The 14,084-nt window shown below is 40.3% G+C and overlaps 1 protein-coding gene across 6 annotated transcripts in view; it reads right to left on the bottom strand.

Moving 5' to 3' along the window:
* Positions 1 to 14,084, bottom strand: part of nrg1 (neuregulin 1) — an 85,412-nt gene that overhangs the window by 24,232 nt on the left and 47,096 nt on the right. For 5 of the 6 annotated variants that reach the window (XM_047161054.2, XM_047161051.2, XM_047161056.2 and 2 more), the window contains exons 2-3: positions 13,522 to 13,687; positions 10,540 to 10,661 (exon numbers count right to left, since the gene is read on the bottom strand). In XM_047161054.2, the coding sequence (XP_047017010.2) occupies positions 10,540 to 10,661; positions 13,522 to 13,687 (288 nt within the window). Of the gene's footprint in view, positions 1 to 26; positions 1,409 to 10,539; positions 10,662 to 13,521; positions 13,688 to 14,084 lie in introns of those variants that run through there. The other variant, XM_017489668.3, reaches the window with a different exon arrangement.

The raw sequence follows: 14,084 nt of genomic DNA, 5'->3' as shown, positions 1-14,084 counted from the left end.
ACTAAGGAAACACCATGTGTACTTACATGTTCTAGTAACTATGTTGTTAGATTCATGTTGGCGTGGTGTGTCCTTCCTGCCAGGTTCTGCTGTAGATCTGGGGGTGGACTGAGAGGCTGGGTTTAACAGGGTAGTATCTCTTGAGGTGGGCCCAAGGTGGGTCACCTTGGGTGAGGCAGGTGCAAAAGGACTTGCTGTGGAATCATCCTCAGGGCGTGCAGGGATTTTAGCAGTGGCGGCTGGGAGATGGGTTTGAGTTGAGGTGGGGTGTGAAAATGGCACAGGTAGTCCCATTGTGGGATCTGCATCAATAATGAAAGGGTCCTGGCCAATAGGCTTGGGATCCAGGTGAGTTGGGGGCTCATACTCAAAGATTCTGTCCACAAAGACCCACTTTAGGCCAGCAGTGCAAAGTGCTAAGCTCAGCAAACATGCCAGGATGGGCAGGATGCAGATCTTTTCTGAGCGCACACAGTTACGCACTTGTTCCAGATCCACACAGACACAGCAGGAAGCAGCTGTCAACCCTAGGCATCCCAACAGTCTGTGTTCATCTCCATTCTCCTCAGCCACTACCTCCTGCTCCTCTTCAGGCTTCTCCTCCTCCAGCTTCACTTCTTCAAGAGCCTCTTCAGGACCAGCTTCAGAAAGATCTTTGGAGGAGGGATCCACAGGAGATGCGGAGCTCTCAGGTGCATCGAGTCTGTCAGAGGAATCCTCCACTCCAGCAGCCTCCATCACTTTTAGTTAGTCTTCTTCTTTAGTTCTTCCCCCGTTGTTCTCCTGGTCTCGTTCAAAGGTCACGCTCCAAAAGCCTGTCATCTAGCTTAGAGTCTTACACATGAGGATTAGTACTGGCGCTCTCAGCATCGCGCATCGGGACTCATAAAGCGTGTTGTCCATTATCGGATCATGCAGGAGGGGGAAGGGAGTGAGAGAGCAGAGACAGTCTTCAGCGGCAACAGAATAACCTTGTTAGCATCCGGGAAGTGGCTCCGACTTCCGTTGCAGAAAGGACTCCTTTCTCTCCTGGCTTCACTCTCACGGCATCCTCCCAGTCGGTAACTTGTGATAAAACGCATACAACACAAAGTCTATAAATAATGGTGGTCTCAGGAGGCAGACACACAGGGCGGCCTGGGGTGGATCCCTCTCGCGGGTCTCTGGTGCAGCGTGGCTGAGCAAGCTCGAATGGGAGGACAGCAAGCACCTGAGAGCAGAAGAGGAGTGCAGTGGTTGTGCTGGAGCTCAGCCAACAGGAGAGCCTTGTTGTCATGCTCTGGCAGTAGGTACTGAGAGGTGTTGACTCATCCAGGAACTGCAGGTGCCCATCCTCTACATGTGCTGGCACCGGGATAAGAGCAGGAACTGATTATTAGCACAGCACACACCTCGCTATGCAACACAGAAGGATGGACGAGTGAGGATTACGCACGCCTCTTCTCTCTCTTGCCCCTCCTCTTCTTTCTCTCTTCTTCTCTCACACACATAAGCATTCTTTCTTCCTCTTACCTCCTTTCTTTCTCGCTCATGCGGTCTCTCCCTCTCTCTCTATGGTATAGTGACTCTCCATCCGCTCCCACTCTGCACTCCGAACATAAAGCGTGCAGCGGAGCTAGGCAAGTCTGCACTTGATCCAATTACAGAGAATGCAACGAATCAAAGGCAAGCAAGTCAGATGGTCCCAGTCCAGCTCCCTCTACCTCTTTCTGTGCTGCTCTCTCCCACTCTCTCCCACTCTCTCATATTTCCTCACACACTTCTCCTCCTCCTCCTCCTCCTCTTTGAAGACCATTGATTATGCTAATATGAAAGGAGCGTTTTTACGAGCGGAAAGAGCTCCATCAGTGACGGAGACATGTGATATTACTCATGGGACTGCAGCTATTGTTTTACTAAATACTACCTTTTACTCGCCACTATTCAAGAGAACAAGCAAATATGAATGAAATCATTTTATTAACCCATTTAAACACTGAAATCAAAAGCTGGATTTGCAAATATGGTTGTTCTCCTTGTCCGACACTTAGTATGTATTATACAGTTCCCTCTTTTTACACTCTGTAATCACATGCATCTTACCTACACTGTAGTGCTGACTCAGGGGATGGGGGAGGGTACACAGACAATGTACATAAAATACAGGGTGAAAAACAGACTTACAGTCACTCCTAAGACATCTCCATTTTGTATTAGTTAGCCAAGTTAGCGTGTAATAAATAGCTTTTTGTTATCCACAACTGCCAGTCAAAGCAGCAGATTTTAATTAATTAAAAATATAATACATTTTTTATATCCTTAATATAATTAATTGGAGCTAAAGGGAAATGAAGGAACAAGGGCATTTCTCATTAGTGCTGTGTGAAGGGCCTCCAGTGTTATCATGTAACAAGCCCACATAGTGCAACACGTAAAATATTTAATCAATATACAGCACTAAATAACTGATGTAAAAGTATATCACTATAAGTGAAAGTTCCAATCAGGTAAATATTCTTCATTACTTCAACACTGGACATCTGCTTATTAGACTAATCTGTCTAGCGATATTCTTGACACAGTCAATGTCTCTACCTTTTTTCAGTATGCTAATCAAGCTACTAGGTGTGTAATGCAACATCACTATCTGTATCCATTTAGTGCTCTAAATAGAGTGCAGCAAAAATGACATTTTTGTAGGCCAACCCGGAAGTTAGCGTCACCCTGGTTCCCTCGACAAAAAGTCCATTGGATTTTTCCACGCGATTTTGGATTATTCATAACTGAATACAACTTTTATGAATTTTGAAGCCTAAATACAATCAGCAGAAGTAAAAAGCTAAAAGTAGGCTATAAACGAACTACATCACGGTTGCATGACTTCAATGTCACCACCACAAAGCTTTATAGCACTACAATTTGAAGAAATACTACAACTGGAAAATACTATAAATTGATAAATCTATAAGCTGGGAAGTTTGAGTTGGAATAGTTTGCAAGAGCGTGAGTGTAAACAAAACGAGGCTGTACTAGAAGAGTTTTCCTGTTCTGCGTGAAGACGTTTAATGTCCCCGACAAACCTAATTTACCACCATGATCATGACCAGGCAGTTACTAAGGACTGAAGGAATAGTCTGGTTTCTATTTGTATCCTTTTAGAACACATTATCTTTTCAGAAATACCTTGATACATATCTACAAGCTACCTAAATGATAAGAATGACAATCACACACAGTTCCATACCATTCCAGTTATATACAAGCACAAATCCCCACTGCTTTTTCCAAGCCTGTCATGGTATGACAATATGCTACTACATATTGTCTGGGATTATCAGATACATAATCCCTTGCTTGCATGGGTTGAGTGGGACAGGAAACAGGTGTTAAGCTCTTCCCAGTCCTGGTCGTAATCGGCTAGAACCCAATGCAAATCTAAGTATATTTTGTGAAACTCAGCCATTTCATATTAATGACTGGAAAGAAAGCAAATCAAAATTAAGTAATTAAGACAAATAAATCTAACCATTCAATTAGGACAAAGAAATGGCACCCTATAAAAGGAGTAAGAGTGATGGTGTGCCTATATTAGCCAAATGTGCTACGATGGCTGAATTCGCATCACTAAAAGCTTTAGTGCAAACTGTTCTTAGAAAATGCATTTTCACGGCGTAGTCATCATTTTCTTGTTTTCGGGTCTCTCTGTCTTTTATGGAGTTTTGTGGGAATCATTCGATGTAAATCTGCTGTGTTGTGAATGCTCACAAAACGATGCCAAAAAGTTTGCCAAAGCCAGTCAGCTTCTGTCACTATGAAAGTCTGGTCCAGTCAAAGAATGGGAACGTCAAAGAGCTTTTTTTTTTTTTTTTAAAAAAAAAGGTCATCAAGTTTCGGTCATTCTTCAAAATAGCGTCTGCAGCTTGCAAAACACGACCTTTTTGAAGCATATGCTCAGAGCACTGTTCTTCACCTCCAGCTCTCTGGAGACCTACAGCGTTATATCGTACATGTCCCCATGTTCAGGAAGTGGTTCAAGCGCTCTTGCAACGAGAAAGACCACACATAGCTACAGCGGTAAGAAGGTGTGAGGCACATCGGATAAACATGGACGGAAGCCTTTTCAATGGTAATTATTTGACCAACGAAATAAGAAATTCATTTCCTTGTTGTGCCATTTACAGGAAGTCATGTGAATTATTTATAGTGGAGAGAGAGAGAGAGAGAGAGAGAGAGGAAGAGAGAAGGAGAGAGTGAATCTGAGGAACCTGACCTAGAAAAATCCCCATGCACAGTGACAAGAGTAGAGTATGTACTGGCAGACAAAGTTATTTGTGTATTAAAAGATGAAGGGCCTTTTCTTGCCAAAAGACAGGATGGTAACTTTTACAAAACAAGGGACGAAGCTGGCCTGGATTCATTAAAGCTGCCATTCTCTGCTGATGCGCATTCTCTGTTGAGAGGCTTTTAGACAAATAGAAGAGCGCTTGCCATCCATCTTAGGAGCAAGATCATTGCCAGGACGAGACAGCATTTGTGAGTAAAGTCCTCTTTCCCACTGCTAGCAACAGGGAGGGGGAGATGTGTTTGGGGTCTTTTTCTCCTGTTAGCTATGACTTGACAATAACCGCAGCTTTTTTTCTAGTTCAGAGGGGACAAAATTAAAAGGCTAGACTTGTGTGTGTGTACGTGTGTGTATAAGGGCCCTCACCTCTGCCTGCCCGCCTGGCTGGTGCCTGCACCACAGGCTCATCCGTCTCCCACAGTGACCCTCTGTGCTTTGCCTGACAGATATACACACACACACACACACACACACACACACACACACGCGCGCGCACGCGCACGCACACACTGAGCGACCAGTGCCCAGATGTGTATGTAATACAGCCCAGGCAGGAAGTAAGTCATTTCGACTGAGGATCGAGTGGGGCTTAGAAAGACGACCCCATTATCATTAAGCCTGGACGCACACTAGCTCATTCTTTACACGCTCCCTTCAGGGGTGGCTTTAAGCACAAGAAAAAGAGGTGTGTTTATGTGTGTGTGTGTGTGTGTGTGTGTGTGTGTGTGTGTGTGTTCAGCACTGCTCTACTGGACAGCTCCTGTCTCATACACTTTCCTACTACACCCTTATGAATTCACGTCACACGGTGTAACAAGTTTTGCGAGGATCCGTTTCATGCAAACATTTTTCATCGGCTCATCGATCCAGTTTCAGCACAGAGAGACGACATGTTTAAAATGGGTTGCATAGAGAACCTAATGTACAATATTTACCAAAGCAACACCCGTCTGATTAAAACTTCACAACATATTTACATAGGAAATTATGTGCCAGCTGGATATTCAAATAAAATATAATCAATTACTGGTCTAGGACTATCATGTCATACTGTAAACAGTATGCAATGTACAAAGTACATGTGATCCAGTCCTGTGCAATACTGCTCGTGTCCCTTCCTCACTTCCACAGCAGGCCACATTTTCCACCTCGCAGCACTCAGTACCAAAAGAAGGAAAAGTCACGCACCTGTAATGGATGCAATGGCTAGATCAGCCTTACTTATTTATGCCATGACTTGCCAAGTAAAGCCTAAAATATTCGAGCAAAGTCAGAGCTACCAGTTCTTGCATTGTTGTGAAGGTGGATCTTCCATTCATTGCAAATTGATAACTCAATTTGTCAGAAAAGGTTAAGCTTAGGATTAGCAGTGAGGTAAACTTTCATACCTTTTCTAACCACTGCATTGTAAGTGATTAAGTGAAACCCAACCACATCACGTCAATGACGCAACATTTCTTGCTCACAATTGCACACATTTTTCCATGGTTTCAGGTTCAGTACAAATAGAAGTTAAAATTGTTAAATGGTGAAATAAACACACTATAGTACTGTACATTTTGGGGCATTTTCATGGTATGTATGCCAGAATCAAAATGTAACAATACAATAAATATCCCTTAACTACTAAATCTGCATCATAATGTTTCAATTAACATTAATTACACATATTAACAAAGAGGTTTTAGTGTCCTGTCCTTTATATTCATCACATTCATTAGGAATGTGAGTCTGCAACCAGACTCACATTCCTCTCATGCACACCATTCCTATCGGTTTCACTGACATTACTTAGTAATTCATAGTAGCTATTGAGCAATGTGCTATAAAAAAAAAGTATAAGGAAATGTTTGTAAAATATTTTTAAAAGACTAAAAAATAGCCAGAAACAAGATAGCTCAATACAGCCTCATCTAGTGTTCCCTGCCTATAATGATGATCCATTTCCTCAGTTTCCTCAGCTAAGTGATCCTGGTGGCAGGCTGAAGATACAATAAAATAAAAATAAATAAATAAATAAATAAAAGTTTTTCCCATTATAAAAAAAAGAAAAAGGCCTTGAAATATAGGATGTCAGAAAATTGCAGGGATAAAAACTGCGGTAATTATTAATACTCTGGCAGGAGTACAGTGTGTTCTCCGGTTGGAGTCTTTTCCCTAAATGGCTCAGATATAGAACAGAGTAGCGTGACTAAGAATACGCTGAGCTCACGCACAACTGGCCCACTAAACATTTAATCATATCTTGCAGCTGTGAAAGTCCAAAGGGGAAAAACGTGTATAATGAACGTTTCTGAAAAGAGAACATTTTCAACTCTGTCTCAATCATGTCTTTTTTTATTATTATTATTTGAAGAGAAAAAGCCTAACATTTTTCCTTACTCTACTGTTTTTTGGGCAGATGGATGAAAATATCCAGTGGGACTAATTTTATAGCAAAAACAACTTTAATGCTGTGACGGACTAGCGGCCCATTCAATTCAATTCAATTCAATTTTATTTGTATAGCGCTTTTTACAATAGACATTGTCTCAAAGCAGCTTTACAGAAATATCAACACGGTATACAGATATTAAAAGGTGCGAATTTATCCCATCCAGGGTGTATTCCTGCCTCGCTCCTGGGATGGGCTCCAGAGGCACAGTGTACCTGATCACAGTGTACAGACAAACGTTCAATTAGTTTTTTTCCACTGACATACTGCCCAAGGCAATTATAACAACAGTCTGTAAAAAAAAAAAAAAAAAGAATTAAAAGAATTAACATTAAATATATAAACAAGAATAGTGTGAAGAGCGAGTCTTCATAGTCCTATAGTCTTTATAGAATAATTTTTTTTTAAAAAAGAGGAGATGTTTATGATACTAGTGGGACTTCAGATGCACTTCAGACACACAGGAAAAAAACAAGCAATATCTGGAACAGTTTTCCTTTCATAAATATTCAGTGTACTTACTGAAATATATTTAACTGTAGCCATAACATGCAGACCTTATTAACTCAGAGCACAAATATGTATTAAAGATCCAGTCTCTGTTCTCTTTTCCTAACCCGACTGAACTTTGCCCCTTGAGACGATGCCAGACCTGAGTCACCCTACCTCATGAGCTTTTTTTTTTTTAAACCACCTTCACATCATATTCCCTAAGAGACACTACACTAGTCTAGACATTTATTCATATACGCCATTTGAAATATGACCTATTCCGATAACAGCCTACAAAAACATTTTGACATTTGCACGCAATTTAATTAATGGTATTAGGTTGAAATACCACACATATTACATCTTGTCCCTTGCCTTGCAGACAGCACTGAACATGCTGACATATTACCCCTGTGTACAGCTGAACATTTTACTGACTTGAGGTACAAGTGCAGTCTACACTCGAGAGTCCAGAGCTATTAACTTCTGTCTGGAGTGCTGACCAGTGGCCCCCGTACTAATCGCCTCACGAGACATATCTGCTCAATGAGCTCATGACTTCAGCTGGTATTCTGTAGGAGACATTACAAACTAATAGAATTGTCAAATTTGGTTATGCTCTACATAAATCACACACCGAAGTTGAGTCAGGGGTAACAGCCAAGTGGGAAGATTAAGAACAGTATCGGCCTTCCTCTCTCGTACTACTTTCAAAACAGAATGGATGTCATCCAAGCACTGTATAGAGGTTAAAACTTCTGATATTAGGAAATCACTATGTGAATGAATCACTCTTCCTCCTTTTATGAATGCACAGCTCTTGGTAAAATAAATTATTGTCTGAAAATCTTAAATAAATAGCCATATATTGTCTAGCCTTAATTTATTATCAAAAACTTCTTAAGTTGTTTGTATCCTTATCAGACATGCGTACCATAGTGCATAGTCATGCAAGACTTAACATGGAGTTAGCCCATGGAAATCATATACTCCAGTTAATAGCTGGACCACTGTTATTTTCCCCAATCCCAGAAAAGCCCATAATAATTGACCACTAATACATAATACAATAAAGGATTTCAGTCTACCAAAATGCATTACTAGCAATTTGAATTAAGTCGACATTCTCTTTTGAGCAGACAATGGATAAAACAAATAATAAACGAACACCTGACTATGTGATACAACTGATAGTGCAGGTCATTACACCAATGTAATAGAGAGAAACGACTTCCCTTAAATGAGTCAAATAAGACACTCTGATGAATATGGGGGAAGTCTTTATGGTGGAGATAATGATGGCTTGTGGTCTCAAGTTGCATGAAAATGCTACTTATACGGTGAACCGTGAAGGGAAACTACTTAGACAAAATACCGCAAATCAATGGGGTGTTGAATTCTAACTTATGTGTTCATTAGAAATCTTTGGAATGGAGACACATCCGGTCACATGGCTAGTACAGTAAAACGTCTAAACGGGCTACTTTTAAAAAAATGCTCCTGGCCCTCCCACAATCTCTATCCCTATAAAACATATCATGGGTCCACATTCATGATCGCTATCCACGGAAATTTGGCCGATGACCACCATCACAGCAGCAGGCATTTCCATTACACCACCACACAGCATGAAGATCATTACCGACTGTGCCAAGAGTGTTTTATTCTCCTCAGCAGCCCCAAAATCCAGCACCACTAGAGTGGCCAGTACTACAGGCCCCTGATTGACATAGCATAAAGCAATGACCTTATCATTTAAATGGAAAGGAATAGAGAAAAATACACATTAATCCCTAAAAATAGGAAACAAAACCAACAGGGTTTTTAATTCTCCATTTTTCTTGAGAGTTAGCCAGTTTACAGTTCCCCACCAATATTAATCTGGGAGTGCGAGGGCTCACGCATGCAATACATCACAGGGCAGCTGAACATACTTGGGTGACGGTGCTAACTCAATACAAGAGCTGATGATGAACACAGGTCACTCGCATTGAGAGGAAAAAGAGGAATGCCATCATTCCATAATTCCAACCAAGGCCAATTATGCTCCCATGCACTCCTCACTATAGATAACTCGGGCACTGTTGATCTCCCATTCTTTTGTTGGTTAATGGTTAGTGTTCATGAGGATCATTTTATGTTGCAACAGTGGGTTAATAAACATGTTTCATACATGAAGTACAGGATAAACATTTAGACAATTAGACACGTGAATAAGAAATGTTTTGTTGATAACAACCGTTTTGCAAAGACACCATGATGTCTGCAATAAATTTTTTATTTTTTTTTTTTTTTAAAGTATTCACTATCCCTTAGGGTACATTATTTTCTTAAAATTCCCCAGTAGTCTCCTGAGTATCAGGATTTATATTTCTGGATCTGAACAAAACCTTCTGTTCAAATATACTAAGTGACCTGTACATTAGAAAGCCAATCCTTACAGCAAACAGGAATATACCGCTATCAGTACTGACAATCCTTTAACACTGATGGAATCATGTCAAGCTGTGGACACAAAAACAGGTTTAGATCTTGATGTTCTGTAGAGTTTGTGAGGTGTCAGTGCTAAGGAGGTTACAGATTCAGCTTGTCCTTGTTGTTCTAATAATATCTGAGCAGACATGGGGATGAAACAGCTTTTTTTCCTATCTGGGCAGGCATTCAAGGAGGTACTATTGGCTAATTGAAAAAAGTGATTAAGAGTCAGATTAAAGCATACAGAGCTGCATACTGATCGCCGGTTCAGTGCTGCGCTGAGAGGATAAACACTGGACAATAGGAGACCCATTTACTGTACCGCACAGTGATTTTAATGCTACACAAAGTTTTTAAACCGCCAGAGCCAATAGTTATCAAAATAAGTTTAAAAGAGGTGTGCTTAACTTATCGAAATGATCTAATCTAAATGGGGTGGCTGAGGACAAGTTTCCGGTGTCACCAACTGTGTTAGGCATTTAGGAAGGCTTAATTTAACTTAATAATTTAAAAAATAAAGTGATGAAACAAAACGTCAAAGGGAAAAACCCACGATAATTCAGATTTATATACAGAGCATACCTGCTGGCTGTTTGAGCCTACTATGTACTAAAAGTTGACATAAATCAACTTGAATCAGTTCCTTTTCCTTGATAGGCTAATTCTGAAAACATAGCCAACGATTTATTGTCAAAACCTTTACATGATCAGCTCTTATAACCTCTACTCGACTTGTTATACATATTTATGCATACAATAATAATGCAATCCAGTGGTTATTAGGCGATGGTGATTACAAGCAGTTCTCTCTCCTTACCTTTGATGACCTGCACACTGGCATTCTGGGCATCTGTACCACGATCATTCACAGCCTTGCATTCGTATGTTCCAACATCAGCGTCTGTAACTTTCATTAACTGCAGCTCTGATATTGTCCCTCTGTCAAACAAACACAAGACGTTATTATTTATTTTATTCTGATTTGCAGTTCTCAATTATATCATCACACACTGCATTTCCAGGAATAAAATATATCAAACAGGTGGAACATTTTATAATTAATAATATACATCAGAATTCTGTAAAATGATCGCTACACTGCAGGGCTTGACAACAGGCAGATAAATTCTAACAAGATATGTAGCTCTATTTTACTGTGTACCACTGAATCTGAAAAAATTATTTCTTATGTGTATGTTCTGCTTATCCAGCCACACTGCAAGGGTATTTTTGGCCAATGAAAATGTATATTTTCAAAATCGGAAATGGTTTGTGTTGTAATGTAGCTTTTTTTTTTTTTTTTAAATGCTGATGATCGTGGTCACGTGGTCTCCAGAATTCCACCATGGTGGAACTTATTACGATGCTATTTCTTGCATTAGGTATTTTAATTTCATGTTTGACTGCTTCGTATAGTTTACAAGTGACACTGGGGTGTGCAAGCATGTGTGATTGATGTGTGAAGAATGATTGCAACATCAAAAAAAAGAAGCACAAAAAAGATCATGGCTAAATCTTCACATGGCATAAGGAGGTCCGAATTTATTTGGCCATCTGTACGTATGTGTTTTATCGATCAGTTTGTGCATTGGGAACAATTTGTGACACTATTAAGAGTAGTATTACAACTTTGAACTCAAAACACAATACTTATCATCTTATCAAACTTACAATATTTTAGCATCAGCAGCAGTTCAAAAAAAATGTAGTTGGCATGCTTTGTGTGTCTTGGAGGAAGCATGTATTAGCCTTCACCTTCCCTAGTTGGTAGTTGTCGTATGATTGTGGGAGCTGAGTGGTGGGTGTGAACTGGCCAAGGGGGAAAGTTTTTTTTTTTTATGTTTATGGATATTTAATATACATGTTAATACAAAATTAAATCTGCCAGTAATGGATTATGGCATTTATATTCTGATAACACACTCATGTATAACAGTATAACTGTATAGCTCATTGCCCAAGGCCGCAAATTTTAAGTTTTTAGTCAGACCATAAATTTTTCTGGTTCTAATTCTGATATTAAAAGGAAGCGAGGAGAACAAATACAGTTGCAATCAAATGATTCAACCCGCATTGCAAATCAGGTATATCGTCAAAATTTTACAAAAAATAATATTGGAAACTTTCTCCAGTTTCAAAATTATTCAACCCCCTGAATAGATTCCCTCACAACAGCACAAATATGCAAAACAGGTGCTGTCTCAAGCACATCTGATGAAACTTAATCACGGGCTTCATTAGTTGCAGCAGGTGTGCTTGAGCTGGAACGCATGAAATACCTGAACTGACTACGGGTAGAAAATGCATAAAATAACCTGGATGGGGCAGAAAAAGGAAGCCATCAACAGCTGCAACCAGATATCTGAAAAGGCAGGTTGTGAAAAACCCTCGAGTGACTGCAAAAGACCTGCAGCAAGACTTGGTGGCAACAGGCACTGAGGTTTCTGTGGGCACACAATGGCGTGTACTAAATGCAGAAGGTTTCCATGCCAGAACTCCAAGACATACACCACTACTGACCGTAAAGTACAAGAAATATCAAATATCAAAATCACATAAATAAGCCACAGAAGTCTTGGGATTCTGTTCTGTGGAGCGATGAAACAAAACAAGAACTTTTCGGCACGATGGATCTGTGGTATGTCTAGAGAAAGAAGAATGAAGAAAGAACACTCTGTCTAAAGTCAAGCATGGTGGTGGCTCAGTGATGCTCTGGGGCTGCTTTGCATCCTGTGGCACTGGAAACCTGCAGCGTGTGGAAGGCAAGATGGATTCATTGAAGTATCGGGAAATCCTAGGAGAGAATGTCATGCCGTCTGTGAGGAAGCTGAAGCTTGGGCGTCATTAGGCCTTCCAACAGGACAATGATCCCAAGCATACCTCAAATTCCACCAAGGCTTGGTCGCAGAAGACGGCCCTGTAGAATCTTCCAGGACATCAGTCATCTGACTTGAACCCCGTAGAAAATCTCTGGTGGGATTTGAAGAAGGTGGTTGCAGCACGCAAACCCAAGAATATTACTGAACTGGAGGCCATTGCTCATGAGGAATGGGCTAAGATTCCTCAGGAACGCTGCCAGAAGCTGGTGTCTGGCTATGCATCTCATTTTCAGCAGGTCAAAACAGCAGAAGGGTGCTCTACTAAGTGCTAAAGATGCTTCCTATGAAGGGGTTGAATAATTTTGAAAGTGGAGAAATCATTACAAGTTGCATTTTCAGTTTAATTTGGGGAAACCATGTTGTTGAACTATTTCAATTGCTTTTGTTTGATTTGTTCATTGGAAACAGCTGAAAGTCTGTAAATTTTGACAATAAACCTGATTTGCAATGGGGGTTGAAGAATTTTGATTGCAACTGTATATGACAAATATAGTAAATCTACAGTTATTGCATGTGTAATAAAATTCTTGCACAAAACCCCTCAGGTCTTGAACTAGTTGATTCTGTTTTCCAAATTGCCCTAATTGTTATTATTAGACAGGGTACAGTTGTTGTTTTTTTAAAGTGATGCTTAACTGCTAAATAAAATGCACACTTAAATAATTCAGGATGGCAAATTTTGTTAAATCTGCCCACATGTACCTGTAATGGACAAATGTTTAGAGTAGCTTCCAATGCCCAGGGATATGCAACAGACAATGATCAATATCAGAACAATAACTTTTCCACCACTTCAGCATGCTGTGTAATCTATTAACTCATGACCTAATGTTGCTTGCAGCATTTTGCTCCACAAAATAAAAAAGAAAAGAACAGCCTCTTTTCAGTAAAAAACATATAACAGGAATACAGGTGCTCACTTTTTCTTCAGCTTGATTCTTCTGGTCTCATTTTTGGCAATCTTTTTGCCATTTAGAGACCAAAGGATCTTGGTCTGTTTGCCGCCAGCTAAGAGCTCACACCTCAGGGTCACCTTCTGACCTTCCTCCACTTTCACATCAGTCAGCTTCTTTAACTTGGGCGTGGCTGAAACACAGACAAAAATCAGCTGGTTAATCATTGGCATAACCTGAACAAAAGTAGGGGCTGCACAATATGTCTTTTCATGACTGTTTTCCAGAACTATTCAACACATTTTAAAAAGTGTTTATTCAAAAAATCTCAGAACAAGCTTATTTGAAGTGCCAAGCCCCTTTCTGAAGAAAAAACAGCCGTGACCAATTGTCCATTATCTTAGATAGAGGAAGATGTGGATGTGTGTTCACTGTGTGCCAACAGACCTGGAGCTTTCCGCATTACTTCAGTCTGTTAATATTCATTATGCCGATCTTTTCAGCAAATCCTAGCCATTTCACAATCCCATGAGAACCAACAGAGGCTTTTGCCTCTTTCCAAAACAGCATTGCTCCATGGTGGGTCCGCA

This window comes from Ictalurus punctatus, chromosome 16, assembly GCF_001660625.3.
Source record: "Ictalurus punctatus breed USDA103 chromosome 16, Coco_2.0, whole genome shotgun sequence".
Lineage (NCBI taxonomy): Eukaryota > Metazoa > Chordata > Actinopteri > Siluriformes > Ictaluridae > Ictalurus > Ictalurus punctatus.
This window is presented reverse-complemented; position numbering and strand designations above follow the sequence as displayed.